The sequence below is a fragment of the Miniopterus natalensis genome, chromosome 5, assembly GCF_054644295.1.
Source record: "Miniopterus natalensis isolate mMinNat1 chromosome 5, mMinNat1.hap1, whole genome shotgun sequence".
Lineage (NCBI taxonomy): Eukaryota > Metazoa > Chordata > Mammalia > Chiroptera > Miniopteridae > Miniopterus > Miniopterus natalensis.
In genome coordinates, this window is record NC_142085.1 from 17,504,155 (window position 1) to 17,523,553 (window position 19,399).

At 40.3% G+C, this 19,399-nt stretch overlaps 1 protein-coding gene across 5 annotated transcripts in view; it reads left to right on the top strand.

Annotated features, from left to right (window-relative positions):
* RUNX2 (RUNX family transcription factor 2) overlaps positions 1-19,399 on the top strand; it is a 223,619-nt gene that overhangs the window by 8,300 nt on the left and 195,920 nt on the right. For all 5 annotated transcript variants that reach the window (XM_087817423.1, XM_087817422.1, XM_087817424.1 and 2 more), the window contains exons 2-3: positions 1,109-1,265; positions 7,047-7,151. In XM_087817423.1, the coding sequence (XP_087673549.1) occupies positions 1,109-1,265; positions 7,047-7,151 (262 nt within the window). The remainder of the gene's footprint in view (positions 1-1,108; positions 1,266-7,046; positions 7,152-19,399) is intronic.

Here is a 19,399-nt window from a genome sequence, read left to right on the forward strand (position 1 = left end):
TCACCACAAGGGCATCTGGAAGCTGAGTGAGGAAGAGATGGAAATAATCTGAACACAGGATCCTGGAAGTTAGTTGAGAGAAAGGCATTAGCAAGGGTCAGGGTCTTGGTAGTGGATTAAGAATACTGTGTTTTCTATGTGACAACAAAGGCTCTGCACCAGCATTTCCTTACCAGGCTCCACGTTAGTCAGAGGCACCCATTCCCGAGTTAGCTGACCCTGGTTAAGAGTGTGCTCCCTATTCTAAGAGCAGTGAAAATGTTTATTAGCCCCAGAGACTGATTATTCTGCGTCCTTACCTGACTGAGTTAATCTGCCAAAGGTTAACTGTTGAAGGTTAAGCAGGCAAATACGTCATTGAAAGATGGCATATGGGACAAAGATGAAATAGAAGTTTGACTAAGGGTGTATTTTCTGTACATACCACTCATTTGTCAGTCATCATTACCAGCCCCGTTATATGTCTTCAGCCTGCACCTAGACTTTAAGCTTCTTGATGGCTGTGTATATCCCACAGAACCCTACTGAAGAGTGGACATTTAGTAATTATTTGCACTCTTTGGTTAAAAGCTGAATACCTAACCCAGAGTAAGGATATGAAATATAGTCCTGGATACCACACCATGTTTAGGCCTCCATAGAGTCAGGAGCTCCAAGGTTTCACCTAAACGTCTTCTCCCATAGAACTCACTAGACTTTCCTTTTTAGCCTGTGATTGGGGATGAGACGACATCTCTGGTGCTCTGGGCTGCAGACAGTGCCTTAATATGCACGACGCAATCTGCAGATGGGGCATCGGCCTTCCTTCTGTGGCGTAATTCCTACGGACAACCTAACATGGGGATTTAATAAAAATGTACATATATTCGGTGAAGAATGCAACAACAAATGAAGGAAACTTTTCCCTGCCTTTGAAATGGGTGGACCCTGAAACATTGGTCTTTTTGAAGTGGCACCCTAACCCATATGCAGATGCTTCATTCCTGTCTGCTATTACTGGACTAGAGCACTAAGTCCTGATAAGACACATTCACCATGAGAAAATATTCTCAGTTTTTAAGCTTTTCTGATGTGCCATTATTGCTGCTGTGTTTCCTGTTTTATATAGGTGGTAGCCCTCGGAGAGGTACCAGATGGGACTGTGGTTACTGTCATGGCGGGTAACGATGAAAATTATTCTGCTGAGCTCCGAAATGCCTCTGCTGTTATGAAAAACCAAGTAGCAAGGTTCAACGATCTGAGATTTGTGGGCCGGAGTGGACGAGGTAGGTCTCTGATTTTTAATATTGGTAGTGGAATAAACACATTAGGATCTTCTGATGACATGCAGGCTGGTCTGTATACAAATCAGCACCCTCTTCTACTGAACAGAATTACTGAAGGTTTTATTTAAATATGTCCAGATGAAGTTGAGTGTTTTTCTGACTACTCAGGCCTTTTTCATTTGTTTTATGATATTGAATATTCAAACAGTGTTTTCAGAGAACTTGTTCCTAATTTCATTGGGTGTGAGCATATATGGTGGAGAGAAGAACAGTTGGAGATTCAAGTTATGAGTTATGAGGAGCCAAATAACTGAGTAAATTGAGTGGGAAAGGGGAAAGAAAAAGGAATGCATTGGATCAATTTCCTAATAATATCAGTTTTGCTCTAAGTGGTAGCAAGGACAGCTGGTATAATGCACTTCACTTATCACATATGTTACCTTTATATGAGTTAATTTATTCTTATAATAAAACTCGATTTAAAAATCATAGTGGTTTTTTTATTTTTATTTTACAAAAGACTTTTCATTTGAATAAGTGAATAATGTGTTACTTGTGTTAGAGTGACTATATAGTTGCCTAGACAGATGAATGATCAGGACTTGAAATATTTCCACATTATTTAAGGGTTTACGCCATCTGAATCCATATTCAAATATTAGGAATCCTTAAAAATGATCATAAAGTAGAAAATAATCCCTTTTAGGGTTTTTATAGCTATTTTATAAATGGACTTAATGTTTTTAAAAAAGTCTCTAAGGAAACCAATTTTTATTTACTTACCCTAAAGAGAGACTTTTAATAGTCTTTCACTAGAAGTATTATGTTCATTTATTTATTTATTGAATCTAATATTTCCATTTTAAATATTTCAATAGTAAGAGAGAAAATAGACCACTTTAGGACTGAGGTGAAATAAATTATAAAGACCTATGGAATTATTCCAACCCAGGTTTGAATTAGGAAATGAGAAGCATCAATTTTTAAACCATGTTCAGTAATTGCTCTTTAGTTTGGATCAGATGTCAAATTATTACCATTGTAAAAACTTGATAAGGGAAATTCAAGCAAGGCTGTTTCCGATGAGTAGTTTTAGTTTACTTTCTAGGAACAGGGCCAAGAAGTTGTAGTTTTTAACTTAAAATAAAATGATGCATGCTAATGAGATACTGTCACTGAAGGGTTGTTTGAAATAAAATGAGGCTCATGGCCTATGGTAGAATCAAAACTAAAGGGGTTATCTCTGCATCAGGCTTAGTTTACTTTCATTAAAAAAAAAAAAGACACATCCTCTCTTACTATTGACTGATTAGGTGTTAAGTGTGTATACGTTTTTATTCATTCTTCTTTTTTTCTAAGTTATTGGTCCAGGTCTGCAGCACAATTAAAGCTTCTCTTTTCTAGTAAGAATCAAAGAAAAATTTGAGCATGATGATTTACCTGTACACTCTGAATTACATCTTTCTTCTTATGTAATATTACTTTGTTTTTAACCAGAGTAATGAATTTTAGTATTTAAAAGATTGGGTGCTATACTTTATTTTAATTTACAGATTCAACCTGGTGTTTTCATTTATCTTGCTTTTGTATTATGTAGATGCTGCATAACTTTTCTCTGATCAATTTGAGTAGAAACTATGGCAAAGTGATAGTGTACTTTGTAAACCCTCAACATATTTATTTAAGAAACTTCAAAGAGAAACAAAGGGTGTGCACTGTTTTACTATATTGGCTTTCTGAGTTTTGGCTGGTTTCCCAAATAGCAATTTTTATATTTAAAAAAAAAAAAAGACAGACTTAACTGCTTGCAGACTTTTCACGCATGGAAGATGAAGAAAGCTTCTTTTGATGAAGTGTAATTATGTCCAAACAGAGCTGACCCCCTCCCCCTATATTTCTTATGATCTTAACTGAAGAAAGTAGGATTTTTCCTTTGAAGCAGCCGGGACTTGGTGGAGGATCTGAAATGCTACAGTCTGCTGCCAGAGGCAGGATGGAGAAATTGGTCCAGACTTGTCTTCAAGACTTAGATGGGGGGTGGGGGGGAGCGGGTGGAGAGAGAAAGAAAAATTGATTTATCACTAATAATAGATTTTATATCACTACATGAACATTATATGAAAGGAAACAGTAATATCAAGCTGAAATAAAGAGTACAGAAGGACAGAGGACATAGATAAGAGATACCACTCTTTGAAAAAAAAATGGGTCAGCTTTTCAGTGGCAGGAAGCCCTTTAACCTGCCTGTGTACCTGACCTGCTTTCTAACAGACTCTTTCTAGCTTCCTCTTTGATTTTCACACTTCTACATTTCTCTTAAGTTATTAAGTCTGAATCAACATGCTGCTACCACTGAATTTTCCCCCAGCTATTTAAAATTTTCTATTTTCAGTAGCATTTAAAAAATAACACCACGTTCTGCAAATTATTACAGTTTTTCTTTTCACTGGTAGAAATAAAAACTCTCAGAAATTGGAAAACAGTTTTGGATTTATCAGGAGCCGTCTCACTACTTACTTTGGCTTTATGGGTTATCTAATGACCACAGCTTCTGGAAGTGCCTTGGAGTAAAAGTAGAGCATCGGTGAATCTTGTATGAAGTTAGGAGTGGCTTTTCTGTTTTGGCTTTTCCTTTTTTTAGCCTTTATATTTTAAACAGAAGAATTAAAATAACTTTGGTCCTTAAGTTTTCTTGGTGTGCTTCCTCACTTTTGACATCAGGCATGCTGCTTTTAATTTATAAGTATTTTTAAGCACCTACGGTATACAGAACCTGGGACTTTGTTAATTTAGGCTGCAATCCCAGCTTATAGTCCTAGCCCTCCTGACTGTTCCTGACAGCCCCTCAGGTTAGGTTGGGATTGTCTTTTAATGGCAGTTCCTGTGTTTATCTTAGAAAATATATATATGAATGATACAGTGAGAGCCTGCATTTTAAAGTAGGAGCCTGCATTTTTATCATTTATGGAAAGTGATAAAAAAATGGGATTTGGAAAAAGGTGTTTTGTGGGATTCTTTTACTTTAAGGAAATAATAAATACTCACATAAACATTTGACTTAGGAAATGTCTTATTATTTATAAGGTGAAGAACCAATTACCTAATTGGGTGGTAGTTTCTGGAAGTTTCTAGAACATTACATTCATGCTCCTTCTCAAGGGGCAATAAGTGGAAAGAGCCTCCTTGATTTTTGTTTTAGTTGTTAAAGTACATCTTGATCCTTAGGATTTGACTTTAGAAGACTGTAGTTACAATTAAATACTCATTTCCTCCCCAAAATTCCATTTCTTTTTCAAAGAAGTCTTTATAGAAAACTGGTTCCACTTTGAACACTTTATGCTTACAGGGTGAAGTCTATATTTGGCTTTTGTCCCTACATGAGGTGTTTCTCTAAATTTGGGATAAGCATCAATGACTTTTAACACCTTATGTAAGTTGCAAAAGCCTCAAATAAAAATATTCTCAGAACCAGTTTAGATAAATTCATGGACAGTAGCTCTAACAGGTTATTTACAGACATTAAAGACGATTGGGATATATACACCCTTGATATATTGAGAGTAGCCATGGATGACAATTGCCTTCCAAGCGCTGCCCTCCAAGAAACTGCTAGAAATGCAGTTCTGGCTCATGACCATTGATCCAACCCAGAATGCTATCCTTTCATGGTTTCATGTAAATTAACTTTCAGCCTAGGGATTCAGCCTGTTCTCTTCTCCAGACAGATCTTTCTATTGTTTTGAGGTCCTGACCTGGATCCAGTGGCTTCCTATTTAACTTTCTAATCTCAATTTCTGTGTACTTTAAGTTTTCTGTAACTAGTTTAGACTCCTGGCTGCCATACTCTTCTGGTTAGTTTTAATGTATACAATAAACCCTGTTCTCTAATGAGATAATTAAACCATTTACATCCATGTAACATCCAGTATATAATGATGAACTATGATATATTAATGACACTTTAAGAATAGATGCTTTCATCATCCTGGCCAAGATACTGTGTTAGTAGATTTATATTTACTATCTCTTGGTCTTATAGAGCATATTGGTGCACATGTAGAAATAAATTGCCTATTAATTTTTTTAAATGTTCTCTGGCAGTGTTAAAAAGAGGAGTATTCATTTTAGGGTCTGGAAGAACTGGGTTCAGATCCTGATTTCCCCCCCACTTATTAGCTGTGTGGGTAAATTACTAAGCTTCTCTGGGCTTTAGTTGTTTCTTATGTGAAATGGAGGTGATAAACCAAACTATATAGGATCAAATGAGGTCATTTGTATGAAGTGGCTATTACTTAATAGGTTTCTAACCAATATTCATCTTCCCCTTCCTTGCATTCCTGTGTTTTCTTTCCTTTTTTTTTCTCTTCTTCTCTTGGGCCAGAAAAGAGACTTAAAACTATATATACTGAGTAACAAATGATGTGTGTCTTAAACATATTTTAGGAACTTACATGGTTTGGGTTGAAAAGAAAACCCATTCACTAGACTTGACAGTCAGAGACCTGTTCTACATTAAGCCTTGTATATAACCTGTTCCATATTAAGCTTTGAAAAGATTGCATTAAACTTTGCATTGATACATATTGTTTAAGATTTGTGTTTTGATTTAATACCCTTAGCTTTCAGTAAAGAGAAAAACAGTCTCTGACCAAAAAACAAAGCAAAACAAAATGAGGTTTTTAAAGGTCTCTTACAGGAGCAGGCTAAATGAACACTCTGGCCCGAGATTGCTGAATGTTTTATTGAGTCACTGTTTCACGCCCACCTTTTCCTGTCTTGTAACAGTTTGCAGTTTTGACTATCTGACATGACTAACCGTTGCAAATCTAACTGATTACAACTGTCAGTGAGTCTGTGTAACAGAGTCTGGTATCTTCTGGAGAAAGAAAGAAATCCTAATCTGCTACCAAACTTTTCCCTGTCTTTCCCCCCTCCATTCATCACTTTTAGCTCATTAATTAGAAACATCAGATGTAATATTTCCATCAAGTACACCCTCTGCTAAAAGCAAAATTTCATATTTATTTTGGGAGATGTCCTGTACATTTAGCAAAAATAAGTCACTGTCAGGGAGTTATTTCAAGATTTAACAGCAAGGATGTATGTCAGGGGAGGGGTGGGCAGGGAGGAGAAAATCTTTGTTCCAGTAATGATGAAATCATCATACCACAGGCACATTAAGGCCAGGACAGGAGACACTGGCTCCTGTTAAAATGATTCCCATAAGAACCTTCCTCTTTCATCTTCTTATTGTAGTGCAGTTAAGCAAATGAAATGCTAAGGCCATGTGAAGTAAATAACATAATCAACAGTGATTTACTATTGTTCTCTCATGGGGTCGTGACCTAATCCTAAATAAAGACTTCTAAAATTGTCTGTGCTTGGATGTGTTCCTGATGTTGGAGAAAACTGAAAGGAAGAGAACCCTCCTCAAGTGGACCAGGGTTTTTGTTTTCATTACAACTATTGCTACTGAGCAGGACTTTTTTTGGGGTGTGTGTGTGTGTGTGCGCGCGTGTGTATGTGTGTGTGTGTGTTTTAATTGGAGCCGCCCTGTATAGTACTGAGTGAAGATGCTGATCTTAACACTCAATGAGCTTAGTAACTTCCTGTAGTGGCCATCAGAGGGATTCTAATTTAGAATAAGGCATCTGGACTCTTGTCTTTGTTTCATTACTCCCTCAGAGATGCTTACATGAAGTTTGGCCATCTGTGCTGTTACATTGTCATCCATACTATCTTTTTATATTCACTATGGATTTTCCTCTTTTACATCTGCAGGCAAGAGTTTCACCTTGACCATAACTGTCTTCACAAATCCTCCCCAAGTAGCCACCTATCACAGAGCTATTAAAGTTACAGTGGATGGACCCCGGGAACCCAGAAGTAAGTACTTGCCTTCCTATTGGAAATGGTAATAGAATTTGCAGAGACCCTATGAGGAATTTATCCCAGATAAATTAGTGCTACTTTCGTGTAAATAGTTTCTTTGCAAAGTTTGCTATTTGAATATATTTTTAGGGAGGGACAGTTAGTAGAAAATGAAATTACACTTTTAACCTTTGCCACAAAATTGCTAAGGCCTACATAACTTTGGGAAATGAGTGAATAATTATTCACTCACTGTAAATATTTTCTAAGAAATTCTGCTCATCCATTGTACACAATAGACGGGGTAGAACAGACCCACCAGAGCTAAGGAAGAAAACAATAAACCGAAAACTCTAGAGCTTAGTCAAAAAGCATTTGCGTATGTTTCCCATGGTCTAAGAATGTGTTTTAACTTTTTACCTCGCCCACTCAATTCCCTTTATAAAGAGCACACTGCTTAATTACAAAGAATTTATTTGCAAACGATAACTTGCTTGATTGTTACAACACTGTTGTTTGGTCATGTTCTAGTAATTGTTATAGATAGTTTCTTTTAACACATAAAGTCAAACCAAGTTTAAATCCGCCTTGGTTTATTTGTCTGTCTGGACATCCAGAAGGTTTAAACAACCAGTATCAGTTTAAGGAAGTGCACATAATCCGTTTGGGCTAATAAACACTTTAATATACACTTTCCTCCTAAATATAAATCGAAACAGGTTTGGTTCCCCCTCTCCCAGACTGATTTGTACAGACTTGGCATGGCAATATTTAGATGTATTTAGAGATTAAAGATTATTTGACATATACAACATTAAAAATTCTGTGCCAGTGGAAACATCGTATAGAACTCTGTCTTTGATGAGTGAATACATTAGCGACCCAGCCATTGTGTTTAGAGTTTAATTTGGTTTGAAATACTTGTTATATAAAGACACACCTGCCTAGACAGTGAGAATGGCATATCTTTTCTTCCCCTGAAACTGAGAGAAAAGGGCTGGTAAAGTTTTGCCTCTGCCCAAGTGACATGTCTCTTAGCAGTGGGGACATACGGTGCCTTCCGTTCCTCTTGCGGCTGTCTCTTTTCACAAAGGCTGACTGCTTGCCTGAACTAGGGAGGCTTCCTGCCTCAGAAGCCAGTCTTTGAGGTTTTTCTTTTCTCCTTTCATGTGTATGGCGTTCTTCCAGGTTCACAATGTTGGGTCAGTGCTGGCCCTGTGTGTTCAATTTGAGAATGTCCTATTAGGCGATAGCCATGCGCATGTCTCCGGTTGCACCAGTTCTCCATTCATAGGGGCCAGCGGTTATGCAGTGCAGGTGAACAGAACAGAGCGGGGCTATCTTGCCTCGTTTTGGGCTTTGCCTAACTTTTCTGGACTGCCATAAATCGGGGATGATGCCTTGTGATGGAAGACATCTTCTAACATTTTATCTAATTAGCCTGTGAGTTCCTGCATAAAGCAGGATAGTAGTCTTTTAACATTTAGCCCTACTAATACTTATCTTTTAAAGATGTTTCCTGCCGATCTCAGCTGCTTTTCTCAGTTCTTGGAAAAACCATTATTGTGTGTATGTCTGTCTGTATGTGTGTATGTCTGTATATGTGTGTGTGTGTCTGTGAGTGTGTGTGTCTGTGTATGTCTATATGTGTGTAGTTATGTCTGTGTGTGTGCGTGCATGTCTGTGTGTTCATACACTCAAGAGTTGATGCTTAAAAGCTGATGATTGGGACAGGAAACAGGGAAGGGTGGGTACTGCCCCATTCTGAAAGATGTGACAAAAGGTAGCTTTGGTAAAGTCACTTCTCTTTCAAGAGAGGATAACATTACTTTGTTCCAAAGAGGGTGTTGGCAGAATTAATTAGTTGATAGGCTCACTGCCTGTAAAGGCAAAGAAGTGCTCTGAAAGCAGTGAGGGTTGGGGGTAACAGGGGTAGATGGTGCATGTGTCACCTGAGTTCAAGCTGTGGGTGCTAGTGAGGGTGCTGAGGGTGTGAGGGTGTGAGGGGGAAGCAGATACAGATCTCCAGTGGCAGACCACTGCCCTAGATTAGCCTGAGCGGCATTTCTCAAGAACCAAAAATATCTGTGAAAATGTAATGTCATTTCTCTGACATCATGAGGTGACTAAGTGTCTGGATATGATGGGTCTGGTATCAGTAACATCTTAACCCTACGACCTGGACCCTCTGTGTCAGATTATTTCCTGCTGCCCTGCTCTTGGCCATCCTGGGTACTGCTCTGCCCTGCTCTGGGCCATCCGTGTTTGTAGGATTGCATGCTTCTGAATATTGTCCTTTAATTTTGAGACTTTCAGGTGTGGAAAATGCCCAGGATTTTCAATTTTTTTTTCAACTGTGTGAGTATAGTAGAATTTTGATTGATTGGTGTGTATGTATAATGTTAACTGATAAATCCTCCAGGGCGTGGTTTGGCAAACTTTTCCTGTGAAGTACCAGATAGTGAATGATTTCAGCTCTGTGGCCATACGACCTCTGCCTCAAATACTCACCTCTGCCATTGCAGCAGGAAGGCAGCCTTAGCCAATACATAAACAAATACTTGTGGCTGTGTTTCAATTAAACTTTATTTACAAAACCAGGTGGTGGGGCAGATTTGGCACACAAGTTGTCATTTGCTAACTCTTGCTCTAGATCAGCAACTTTCCACCGGCATGCCCCAAGAATTTTTAAAACATGCATTACCTGACTCTTCAGTCAGGGCCACTGACCTCTTTTCCCTTAGATTGTCAAAGAAAGAATGACAACAGACAACATAGCAATAGCTGTCCGGTGTGAATGAGTCAAAATTTATACCTAGTTTTTGGTCAGATCGGCAAAAATACAGTATATTTTTTCGGTGTGCCGCAGAATTCTAGTAATTAGTTTATGTGCCATGAGATGAAAAAGGTCGAAAATTGCTGCTCTAGATTTCAAAAAGGCTTATTTTCAACTGTTAGCAGGAAGGGCTGTAGAAAAAGGCTTTCCTGAGGGGAGAGAAAAAAAAAAAAGATAATTAATGCAATTGTTTTAGGCTCCTCTCCCACAAAGTTATAATTCTTTACGTAGTGGTTGTCATAGAAATAGTGTACACCTGTTTAGTACTATAATGGTTTGAAGTTGAGGATCCTGAACTGCTGATTCCTAGTAAGGAATTTCACTCCTCCCTCTGAAGCTCAGAGTGTATACTGAAAAGACTACTTCTGGTAGATGAGCCATTCGAACAAGAACAAGTTCTGGGTTAATGTCTGGGTCTTTATTCAACATAGCATAGTGATTAAGGGTGATGGCTTTGGTGTCCATCTGTCCTGATTGAAATTCCAGTTCCACATACTAGGTGTATGGTAGTAGGCGAGTTACTCAACTTCTCTGTGCCTCAGTTTGCTCATTTGTTCAAATGAGAATAATCATAGTGTCATCTTCTTCAGTTGTTGCAAAGATGTTAAATGATGTGTAATGTCTGTAAAATGCATAGCGCAGTGACCGTCCTGTAGTAGGTGCTCATTAAGTGTTAGCTTTATTACAGCAATTTCCTTCCGTGTCAGAAGTTTGTTGTAAGTTTTGCGTATAGTGTGCTTCCAGGAAATAGATAGCATCTAGATTCTGTTCTCGAGTGAATTATTTTTTCCTTGCAGATGGCCTTACTAATTTCTGCTCATTAGTAAATGACACTAATAAGTGTTATAAGTTGTGTCCTGAGCAGGTATTCATGCTGTCTGCAGGAGACAGCTGTGCAGAACTGATAATAAACACACTTTGTTTGCAACAAGAAAAAGTCCAAGAGAGGATGCTATGGCCCTCGTGCCCCCTCTGAGGCACTGTGCAGAACTGATGATAAACACACTTTGTTTGCAGCAAAGAAAGGTCCAAGAGAGGATGCTGTGGCCCTAGTGCCCCCTCAGAGGCCCTGCTTATCAACACATCTGCCAAAACTTGCTTTTCACTCAAAAATCAGAACGGCTTTATTCCTTCTGTGTTTTCTGTCTCTGGCAGCTGAACTGGTGCTGTCACATCACAAACAACTTCTTTTCTTAATATACACATCTGGCGTTGGCAGTTGGACTAACTTCATAAGAGCACATGATCATCACTCATTACAAGATTAAAAAGTACCCCATGGCATCATTGATGTTTTTTCACTTTGATCTTTTGCAGTTGTGATTCATCTCAGTTATAAAACTTCCCTTTAAAGGAACATAGCCGATGACTTATTAGAACCTTCATCTTAAGTAGCATAAACATGAAAACGGTGCACATCTTTACAAAATGCCATTTATTTTCTTTGCCAGCTTATCATTTTAAGACATGACATCATACTTAAGATCCCAAATTTGTAAGTCTTGTGTTTAGGCAGGGTGTTTTGACCTTCTGTTGGCAAGTTAGCTCTGAGGAGCAACTGCCGTATGTTCGCCAGGCGGAGAAGTCAGGGCAGCAGCAGCAACAGTAATGCACTTGGATACCTAACTCTTTTAAACATCAGTTTCTATTACGATCCTTTGTTCCGTGGATGCACTTGGTTCCAAATGCAGTCCAATTTAAAGAATTTCTACAAGAAGGTGAAGACTTGGTTAGCAATGTCCTACTCGATGTTTAGGAAAAAGGACTGATGGTAAAGGTGTGGTTGGCTGTGCAGAGGATGGAAAAAGTAAGCCTCTGTACGTGATCGGAGTCCTTTCAGTTCTCGCTGCTTTTTCGGTTATCTGTTGCTAGATAACAAACCATCCCAAGACATCGCGGCTTAAAAGAACAGCCAGCCTATTATGTCCCACGATTCTGCGGGTTGACTGGGGTTCATCTGGGTGGGTGTTCTGCAGTCTCACTTGGGGTCTTCTTTCATGTGGCTGCAGTAAGATGGTGGCTGATGCTGGGACGTTCGCGATGGCCTCATTCATATGCCTTATGCCTTGGTGGGGTGGCTGCAAGCCTAGGCTTGGCTGGAATGATGGACAGCGGGGCCTTTCTCTCTTTCCGTGTAGTCCCAGAGCCGTTCCCTCTCCACATGGCCTCTTCATGTCTCTCCATGAGGTATCTCCAGCAGCATCTGACTTCCTACGTGGTAGCTCAGGGCTCCCTAAGGTACATAAGTGAGAGATTTCAGGCCTTCCTAAGCCTTTATAGACTCAGAACTGTCATAGAGCTTTATATGCTGGTTAAAGGAAGATACAAGTGCAGCCTAGATTCAAAGGGAAGAAACCCCATGAAGATATGAATGATGGGGGCAGTGGTCCATTGAACCACCACTATCATCAACTCCCCATAAGTGCTTAGATGACAAATGTCATTGTTGCAACAGGGGAAATAAGTTTTTGAGGTGCCATTCTCTGAAAGGCCTCTTGACTTTTTAATTTGGGGGACATTTAAAGTTCTACGAAGTGACTCTAAGTTTCAATTATAGTAGTTTCATTCTGAATTGAACAAATTTGGTAATTATCAGATGAATTAAGGCTGGGTGTTACCTTGTGGTGCTTGGTATTAGCAGGTCAATATCAAGCTGAACCAGATGAAAACTTGTGTGAGAGGAGAACATTAGATGTTTGAACATAGAGAGGTTATTAGCTTTGCCTGGCAAGGTGAAAGACCTGTAACAGAGGTAACTTATGAATGCTGAGGTGGACAAGCCTGAGGTTTAATACTTCCTGTCACCCAGCTTTGAAAATTCTTAACTTGCCAGTGCAACTGCAAACTGGATATGTAACACACATGAGTGGGTTTCTAACAGTTTTTGTGTGTCAGGCCCCAGGGAAGGAAATCATAGTTACTCTGAAGGAGCGACCAAAGCCAGCATCTGTATACTTTTTCTTTTAAATCCTCACCTGAGGATATTTTTTTCATTGCTTTCAGAGAGTAGAAGGGAGAGAGAGAGAGAAAGACAGAGAGAGAGATCACTTGGTTGCGCCCTGCACGCGCCCTGGGGATCGAGCTTGCAACCGTGGTATGTGCTCCTGGCCGGAATCGAACCTGGCACCCTTCAGTCTGAGGGCTGATGCTCTAACCACTGAGAAAACCGGCCAGGGCAGCATCTGTAACTCACTGCTGGGTTACTCCTATTCATTGTTGACCAGCCATTCTTTCTGACCTGGTGGGAGAAAGGAGAAACTCCACCTTTTCTTTTCTAGTGACCTGGCTTCTTTGCGGGCTTGAGTGCACGGCTGCAGTGCTACTCTGCTTGGCCCACTTTGTGACTTCAGTAGGGCTGGCACTTAGGTGAGTGAGAGGTTGTCGGAAAGGGCATGGTGATGTTTGTGTATCTAAGACAGCCTCAGCACCCTAGTTCACTCAGCTTGTTAGGCTGAAGGTCCTGCAGCCAAACTGTTTTCTTTTCCTGTTTGCTTCTCCCCACCTGTGCCCAATTTATCACCAGATTTTTATTTTTTAGAGAACATTTTATTCTTCCATATTCTTGAGGCACTTCCAATTGCAGAAATTTTACCTTATAAACTTAAGGTAGCAGACTTAAACAAAACAGGGTGGTCTGGACGTAGCATCATCTCATTTTTCTCTCATGCTCTCCCACCCAGTTCTGAGACTGGTTTCCAGCCCAGTAAAGGGTGGAGGGAATGGAGGGCTAGGCATTTTCTCTTCCTCATTCCAGATGATGTCAGTGACAGCTTACTTTCATCCCCCACGGCTTTGCATCCCAACTGGGTGAAGCTAGGCTTCTTATGGTGTCTGGGCCCATGTCCTTTGTTTATTTACCCATAGTGGATGTGTATTTAGAGGTTGGCCACATGTAAAAGAAGGTAGGGAATATCTAAAATGTGTTGGATGGAGGGACAGCAGAAGAATATTTTAAGGTTATTTGATACCTGCGGACACGGTTCTAACAGTCACATTCTTGTGTCTGTGAAGACAACGTGAGAAAACCTTGATAGGCCTTGTGTCATACTCCTAATGCCACAGGCCTGAATTTTAGTCCTTAGAGCAGAGCACTGGAAAAGCCCTGGACTTCTGGTCTTGCAGATTCTACCCTGGTTTCGCACTGTTTCTGCGCCCAAGGAGTGGACATTGTGGGTAAATGCCATATTTTGATATTTACAAGTCAGCAAATGTAAGCAGCAGTTTGATTGTCATAAATATTAATTATTTGGTCCCTAGGATATAAAACATTGTTGAAAGTCTTTGACTTAAGAGGATAATAACAGTTAAAAAAACGGTTCCCCTTTTCCCTTTCTTTAAGGAGAATGGAGAAGGGGGGTCAGAAGCTCTGGTGGAGGTTATGTCTGGTGGTTGGTGGAATGTGCTCTTGAGAAGAGCAGTTTTAAATCTCTTTCAGTACTTTTTTTTTGTTGACTGACTGTCAGGAGCTGGGAAGATGGCCAAGAAGGAAATGACACATCGAGAGGCATTTGTGTTGTGCAACAGTCTGTGGATCTGATGCAAGGATATATGGCCTGTTTACACATTCCTTCACGAGCAGACTGCATGGCAGTAATTTAATTCAGCAGCACATGGCATGCTGCAGCAAGGAGCTATGGCCCTAACATCCTTTCATGGCAAATTATCACAGCCGTTAAAACATGCTCGTGTCCCTCCTTTGCACTCTTCCCTGGCTCCCCAGTTCTGAATGTGCTTTCTCATTGTATTGGACTTGTGTTAACAAGGAGCCGTGGCTTTTACAGTAAGAGCACGTTTCCCACATGCATGCATTCCAGCTGATATATTTACTTCTAACTAAATATAGCACAGCAGGTTTTCAAGCGCTATGTGTTCTCTAAAAACACACATATACTTCATCCAAATGTGTCAGTCGTTTGTATTTTGGTGTAGTCGGAAATCATTCATTCTTTTTTTTTTTTAATCCTCACCAGAGGATATTTTTCCCATTGCTTTCCAGAGAGAGTGGAAGGGAGAGAGAGAGAGAAACATCAGTGTGAGAGAGACACATCGATTGGTTGCTTCCTTCATGAGCCCCAGCCAAGGCTGGGGATCGAGCCTGCAACCGAGGTATATGCCCTTGGCCGGAATCGAACCCGGGACAGTTCAGTCCAAGGGCCGACACTGTAACCACTGAGCAAAACTGGCTAGGGCAGAAATCGTTCATTAAAATAGTGTTAGGGCCCTGGCCAGCGTGGCTCAAAGGTTGAAGCGTCAGTCCTTGCACCAAAGGGTTGAGGGTTCAATTTCTGGTCAAGGGCCTGTACCCGGGGGTTTGATCCCTGGCCCCCGGGTCTGGGCATGAGCAGGAGGAAACCGATATGTGTGTCTCTCTCTCATTGATGTTTCTCTCTCTCTCTTCTCCTCCCTCTCTCTCTAAAAATCAATGGAAAAAATATCCTTGGGTGAAGATTAACAAACAAACCAAAAAAAAGTGTTAGGGACTTGAGAGATTTATTTATTTATTTAAAAATACAGAAATATGGAGTATTTCTTACCCAGTTTTGCTCTAGAAAGGCACCAGTTTTCTTTCACAAAAGAGATAATACCTAGTAGGTCACTGAGCTACTTTACTTCTATTTTGTTTGTACCATAGCATTTTCTCAAGGACGACTGGCCCAGAGGAGAATAGGCTATACTTAAAAATAACAGAGAAAAAGGAATCACTGTGTTGCTATTCATATTTGTACTTGTTCCTGCCCAGCACATTTTTAGGGTACATTTTGATGTACCGTAAAACATCATTGGTCTTCACATAAAATCTCAATCGTTTTTATTTAGGCAAGTATGTAAAATAATTGCTCATGTTTTTCGAGTAACTTTTGGAAGTTACAGAAAATATTAATTTAAGATTAGGTGCAACCGTTCAAGTAGGAGACTGCATCTGGAATGTGGTGCTGAAGCCGCAAAGGAAGGGCTCCCTGTTCCTCCCCAAATGCCTCTGCTCCTGAGCGTGGGTGGCTGAAATCTATTTGCTCGTAAACAGAAGCACTGCATTAAAATTTAAGATTAAGACATAAATTCAAATACCTCTGGAAAAGCTAACTCAGACTTCAATTCATATTAAGATAAAAATAAGTGACCTGGAATCCTTTATTAGGGTCAGGTTTGGGGAGATAAAAGGAGAGTGACAGTGAAGTCCCGGGTACCAGAAGGTGAACAGTAAGTCAGGTGTGCAGGCAGGCCTCTCGCCGGCCTTGAAGGCAGTCTTTGCCAACCGCAGGCATCACAGTGTTCCTGCAGGTCAGCCACAGCAGTGTGGGTTCCTGATGCTTCTCAGGGCTGCGGTACTACTAAGAGCACAGGGTATAATTTTAAGGTGTGAGTTTTTGGTTTTAATATTTCCGTATTTCTCTCTGTTAATATTTTCTTTTTATGGAGTATTTCTTATCCAGTTTTGCTCTAGATAGGCACCAGTTTTCCTTCTCTGCTGGTTTGAAAATTATTTCCCTTAATAAAATTAATTATGACCTCTGCTCACCTCTTGAATAATTTAGCATCCTTTAGAGCACAACCTCTCTCTTCTAATGGTCTTGTCTGATGCTTTTATCCTTGATTTACAGTCTCTGGATTAGGCATTATCGGTGTTTAAACTGTTTATTTGATATTTGTCTATATGTTTATTATCTATTTGCTTGCTGTTCCTTCTTGCACCTCAGTTCTTCCTTCAGGATTCAGTTTTCTTTTTCTTGATGTAGATCCTTTGGTAGTTCTTTAGTGAGAACCTGTTAGTGGTAAACTCAGTGTTTGATCCTGGAAGCGTCAGCTCTGTGTAGACTGGCTGCCCACCTGATGTGAGTTGAGTGGCATCCTCTTGAAAGTCTGTCTGCTCTGAGTGCGGGAGAACCACATTGCTGGTCATTCCTTTGTGCTAACATTTTTCAGGCCATTATTATCAGGTTAGTTGGAATAGTATTTAAGGGAATGGAACACAGGACAGATATCTTTTCATGAGAGATGAATGAAGGGAAATGTATGAGCACCTTTCACCATGGGGAGCTCTGAAGAGTCCAGAACCAACTGGCGTACAGGTGGGAGGGAATGTTCCCGCAGAAGGGGAGAAGGTAAAGAAAGGGGCATATAGGGAGGATAGTAGATCCCCCACTTCACTGTTTTGCCTTGGACAAGCTCTAAGGTGCTTTGGAACTTTCTATCTGAATGTATGTTAAAGAACTCCTTCACTGTATTTGATCCTCAGAGGTCGTCTGGCTGTTGCTCATTGAACAACCAGAGCAGCATTTCTTAGATGTCGGTATCCACACATTTTCTGACATTTTAGTGAGAGTACAAGACTCAGAAACACAAGATGCTTCTTTTATGTCATAAATGAGTCATTGAATGCAGCAGAGGGAAGGAAATAGATGTGTGGACTAGAGGAACATGGTTTAAGAGATCCGAGAGACCATAATGTGTCTAGGCACAGTGGATGGGTGACTCCCGTGTTGGCTCTGCGAGCCTGTCGTTGGAACTGTGCAGAAAGGGGCTGGTGGGGAAGAGTTCCGCTGACACGAGAGCAAGCTGGCACTTTCTGCCTTTCCTTTAATCCTACGACTGCACGTGCATCCTCCACAACGTGCGTCTTCTCATTCTTTACCTCCTTGGCACTAATTTTCATGAGCTACAACTTGGGTAAAAATGCTGCCATGTGTTTTGGTGGTTTAACCTGGGCTTTGTGCCTCCCTGGGGCTGGCTCTGGAAATTAGTAGAAAAATATGGGCCCTTCAAGGAGATTACGAAGATACCAAAACACAGGCTGTTATACTGGAAGTGAGAAGAACTGTAGATGAATAAGAAAGCAGGGTGATGGTGAAGACCGGGTTCCGATATCTAGAGCTTTGGTTTCTGTGTCACCTCCTCACCATTCACTCTATCCTACAAAACAAATTACAGTGTGTTTTGTACCATGAAACATCACAGTATTTTAACAGGGAATTCATCAATATAGGTAGTTTATATTTAAGATGTGGGTTAAGGGAATTGGAGGACTGGAAATTCCTCTTTTGAAACCTCAGTGCTATCTTAGTGATCTCAAACAAATCACCAAACTTCTCTCCAGTGCAATTTCTTCATCTTTTAAATGAAAATAGACATGAAGACAACTTCAGAGTAGCTGGGAGTAACTCCTCAGGAATGATCATAAAGTACTTGGCACACATGAAGGGCAACTTAAATACCAAATAGTAATTATGTAGCGCCTTTCTGCCAAGGAGTTCTAAACACTTAGACATTACCTCACTGATTCTCTTCACATCCCTTTGAGGGATGCATTATGTATTTTACAGCTGGGTAAACTGAGGCACGGGCATTTGAAAACTCCTGTACTCTGTCACTCTGCGAGTCAGCAGATGATTTATGGAAGTGGGCAAGGAGCCCAGGTCTCTTGGTGTTCAGTTACTCACTACTCAAACTCCCTGATGCCTTGTCATTACAGTGTGGAAGCTCCTGGTGTTGGGCCCAGGGTATTCTCGGTTGGCATTATGAAGTAGAGTTACCTATCTAAGAAGCAAGCTGGTGATGTAGCGGTATTACTATATAGTAAATAAGTCCCAAGGTATAAGGCCTCAGACAGAGGAGGCATATATGTAGTTTGTGTGTGTGTATGTATGTTCGTTGAATGAGTCTTGAATTCATTAAGATGAAAGTCGAACGGAGCTGAGAACACTGCATTTTATGAGATGAAAATAAGTTGTGTAAGTTAACCCTCAATAGAATCTCACTTTGAGTACCAATGACATAAAGTTAGTAACTTGAACAAAAGTTTACTTTAAAAAAAAAATCACACAAGTAGAAAATGTAGACAAGTATATGGTAGAAAAATTAGAAAATAAAAATTGATCCAAAGAAGAAAATAAAAAGTGTCCATATTTGCATCTCCAAAGATGACCACTGTTGATATTTTGATACATAAGTTCCTGCATATTTTTCTGTGATAATGCTAGCATTTTTGTGAAGGTTACGCAGTGAGGAAATAGCATCAGGAAGCTGATGGAATGCTACAAGTGGTATGATTATGTTGGAGCTGACAGGAGAGAGAATAGCTAGAAATGAGATTAATTACTTTGAGGAGGAGCAAGACAGTGGGACTCACAGCAGTTTCTAGTTAATGTCCTGGAAGAGGCAGCAGCTGTCTCTGCGATGGGGAAGGCTAGCCTCGCCTGAATGACTAAGACTAAATGGCTCCAGAAGGACCCCTTCCTCCCACTGCTCTGTCCCACCACCCAAAATACCATCCTCCTCTATAATAGTTGGCAGAGCCCTTTTTGTGACAATTGGAGATATGCTTTAAAATATAAATAGCCCTGCCAGGCATGGCTCAGTGGTTGAGCATCGACCTAGGATCCAGGAGATCAGGGTTCGATTCCTGGTCAGGGCACATGCCCGGGTTGCCGGC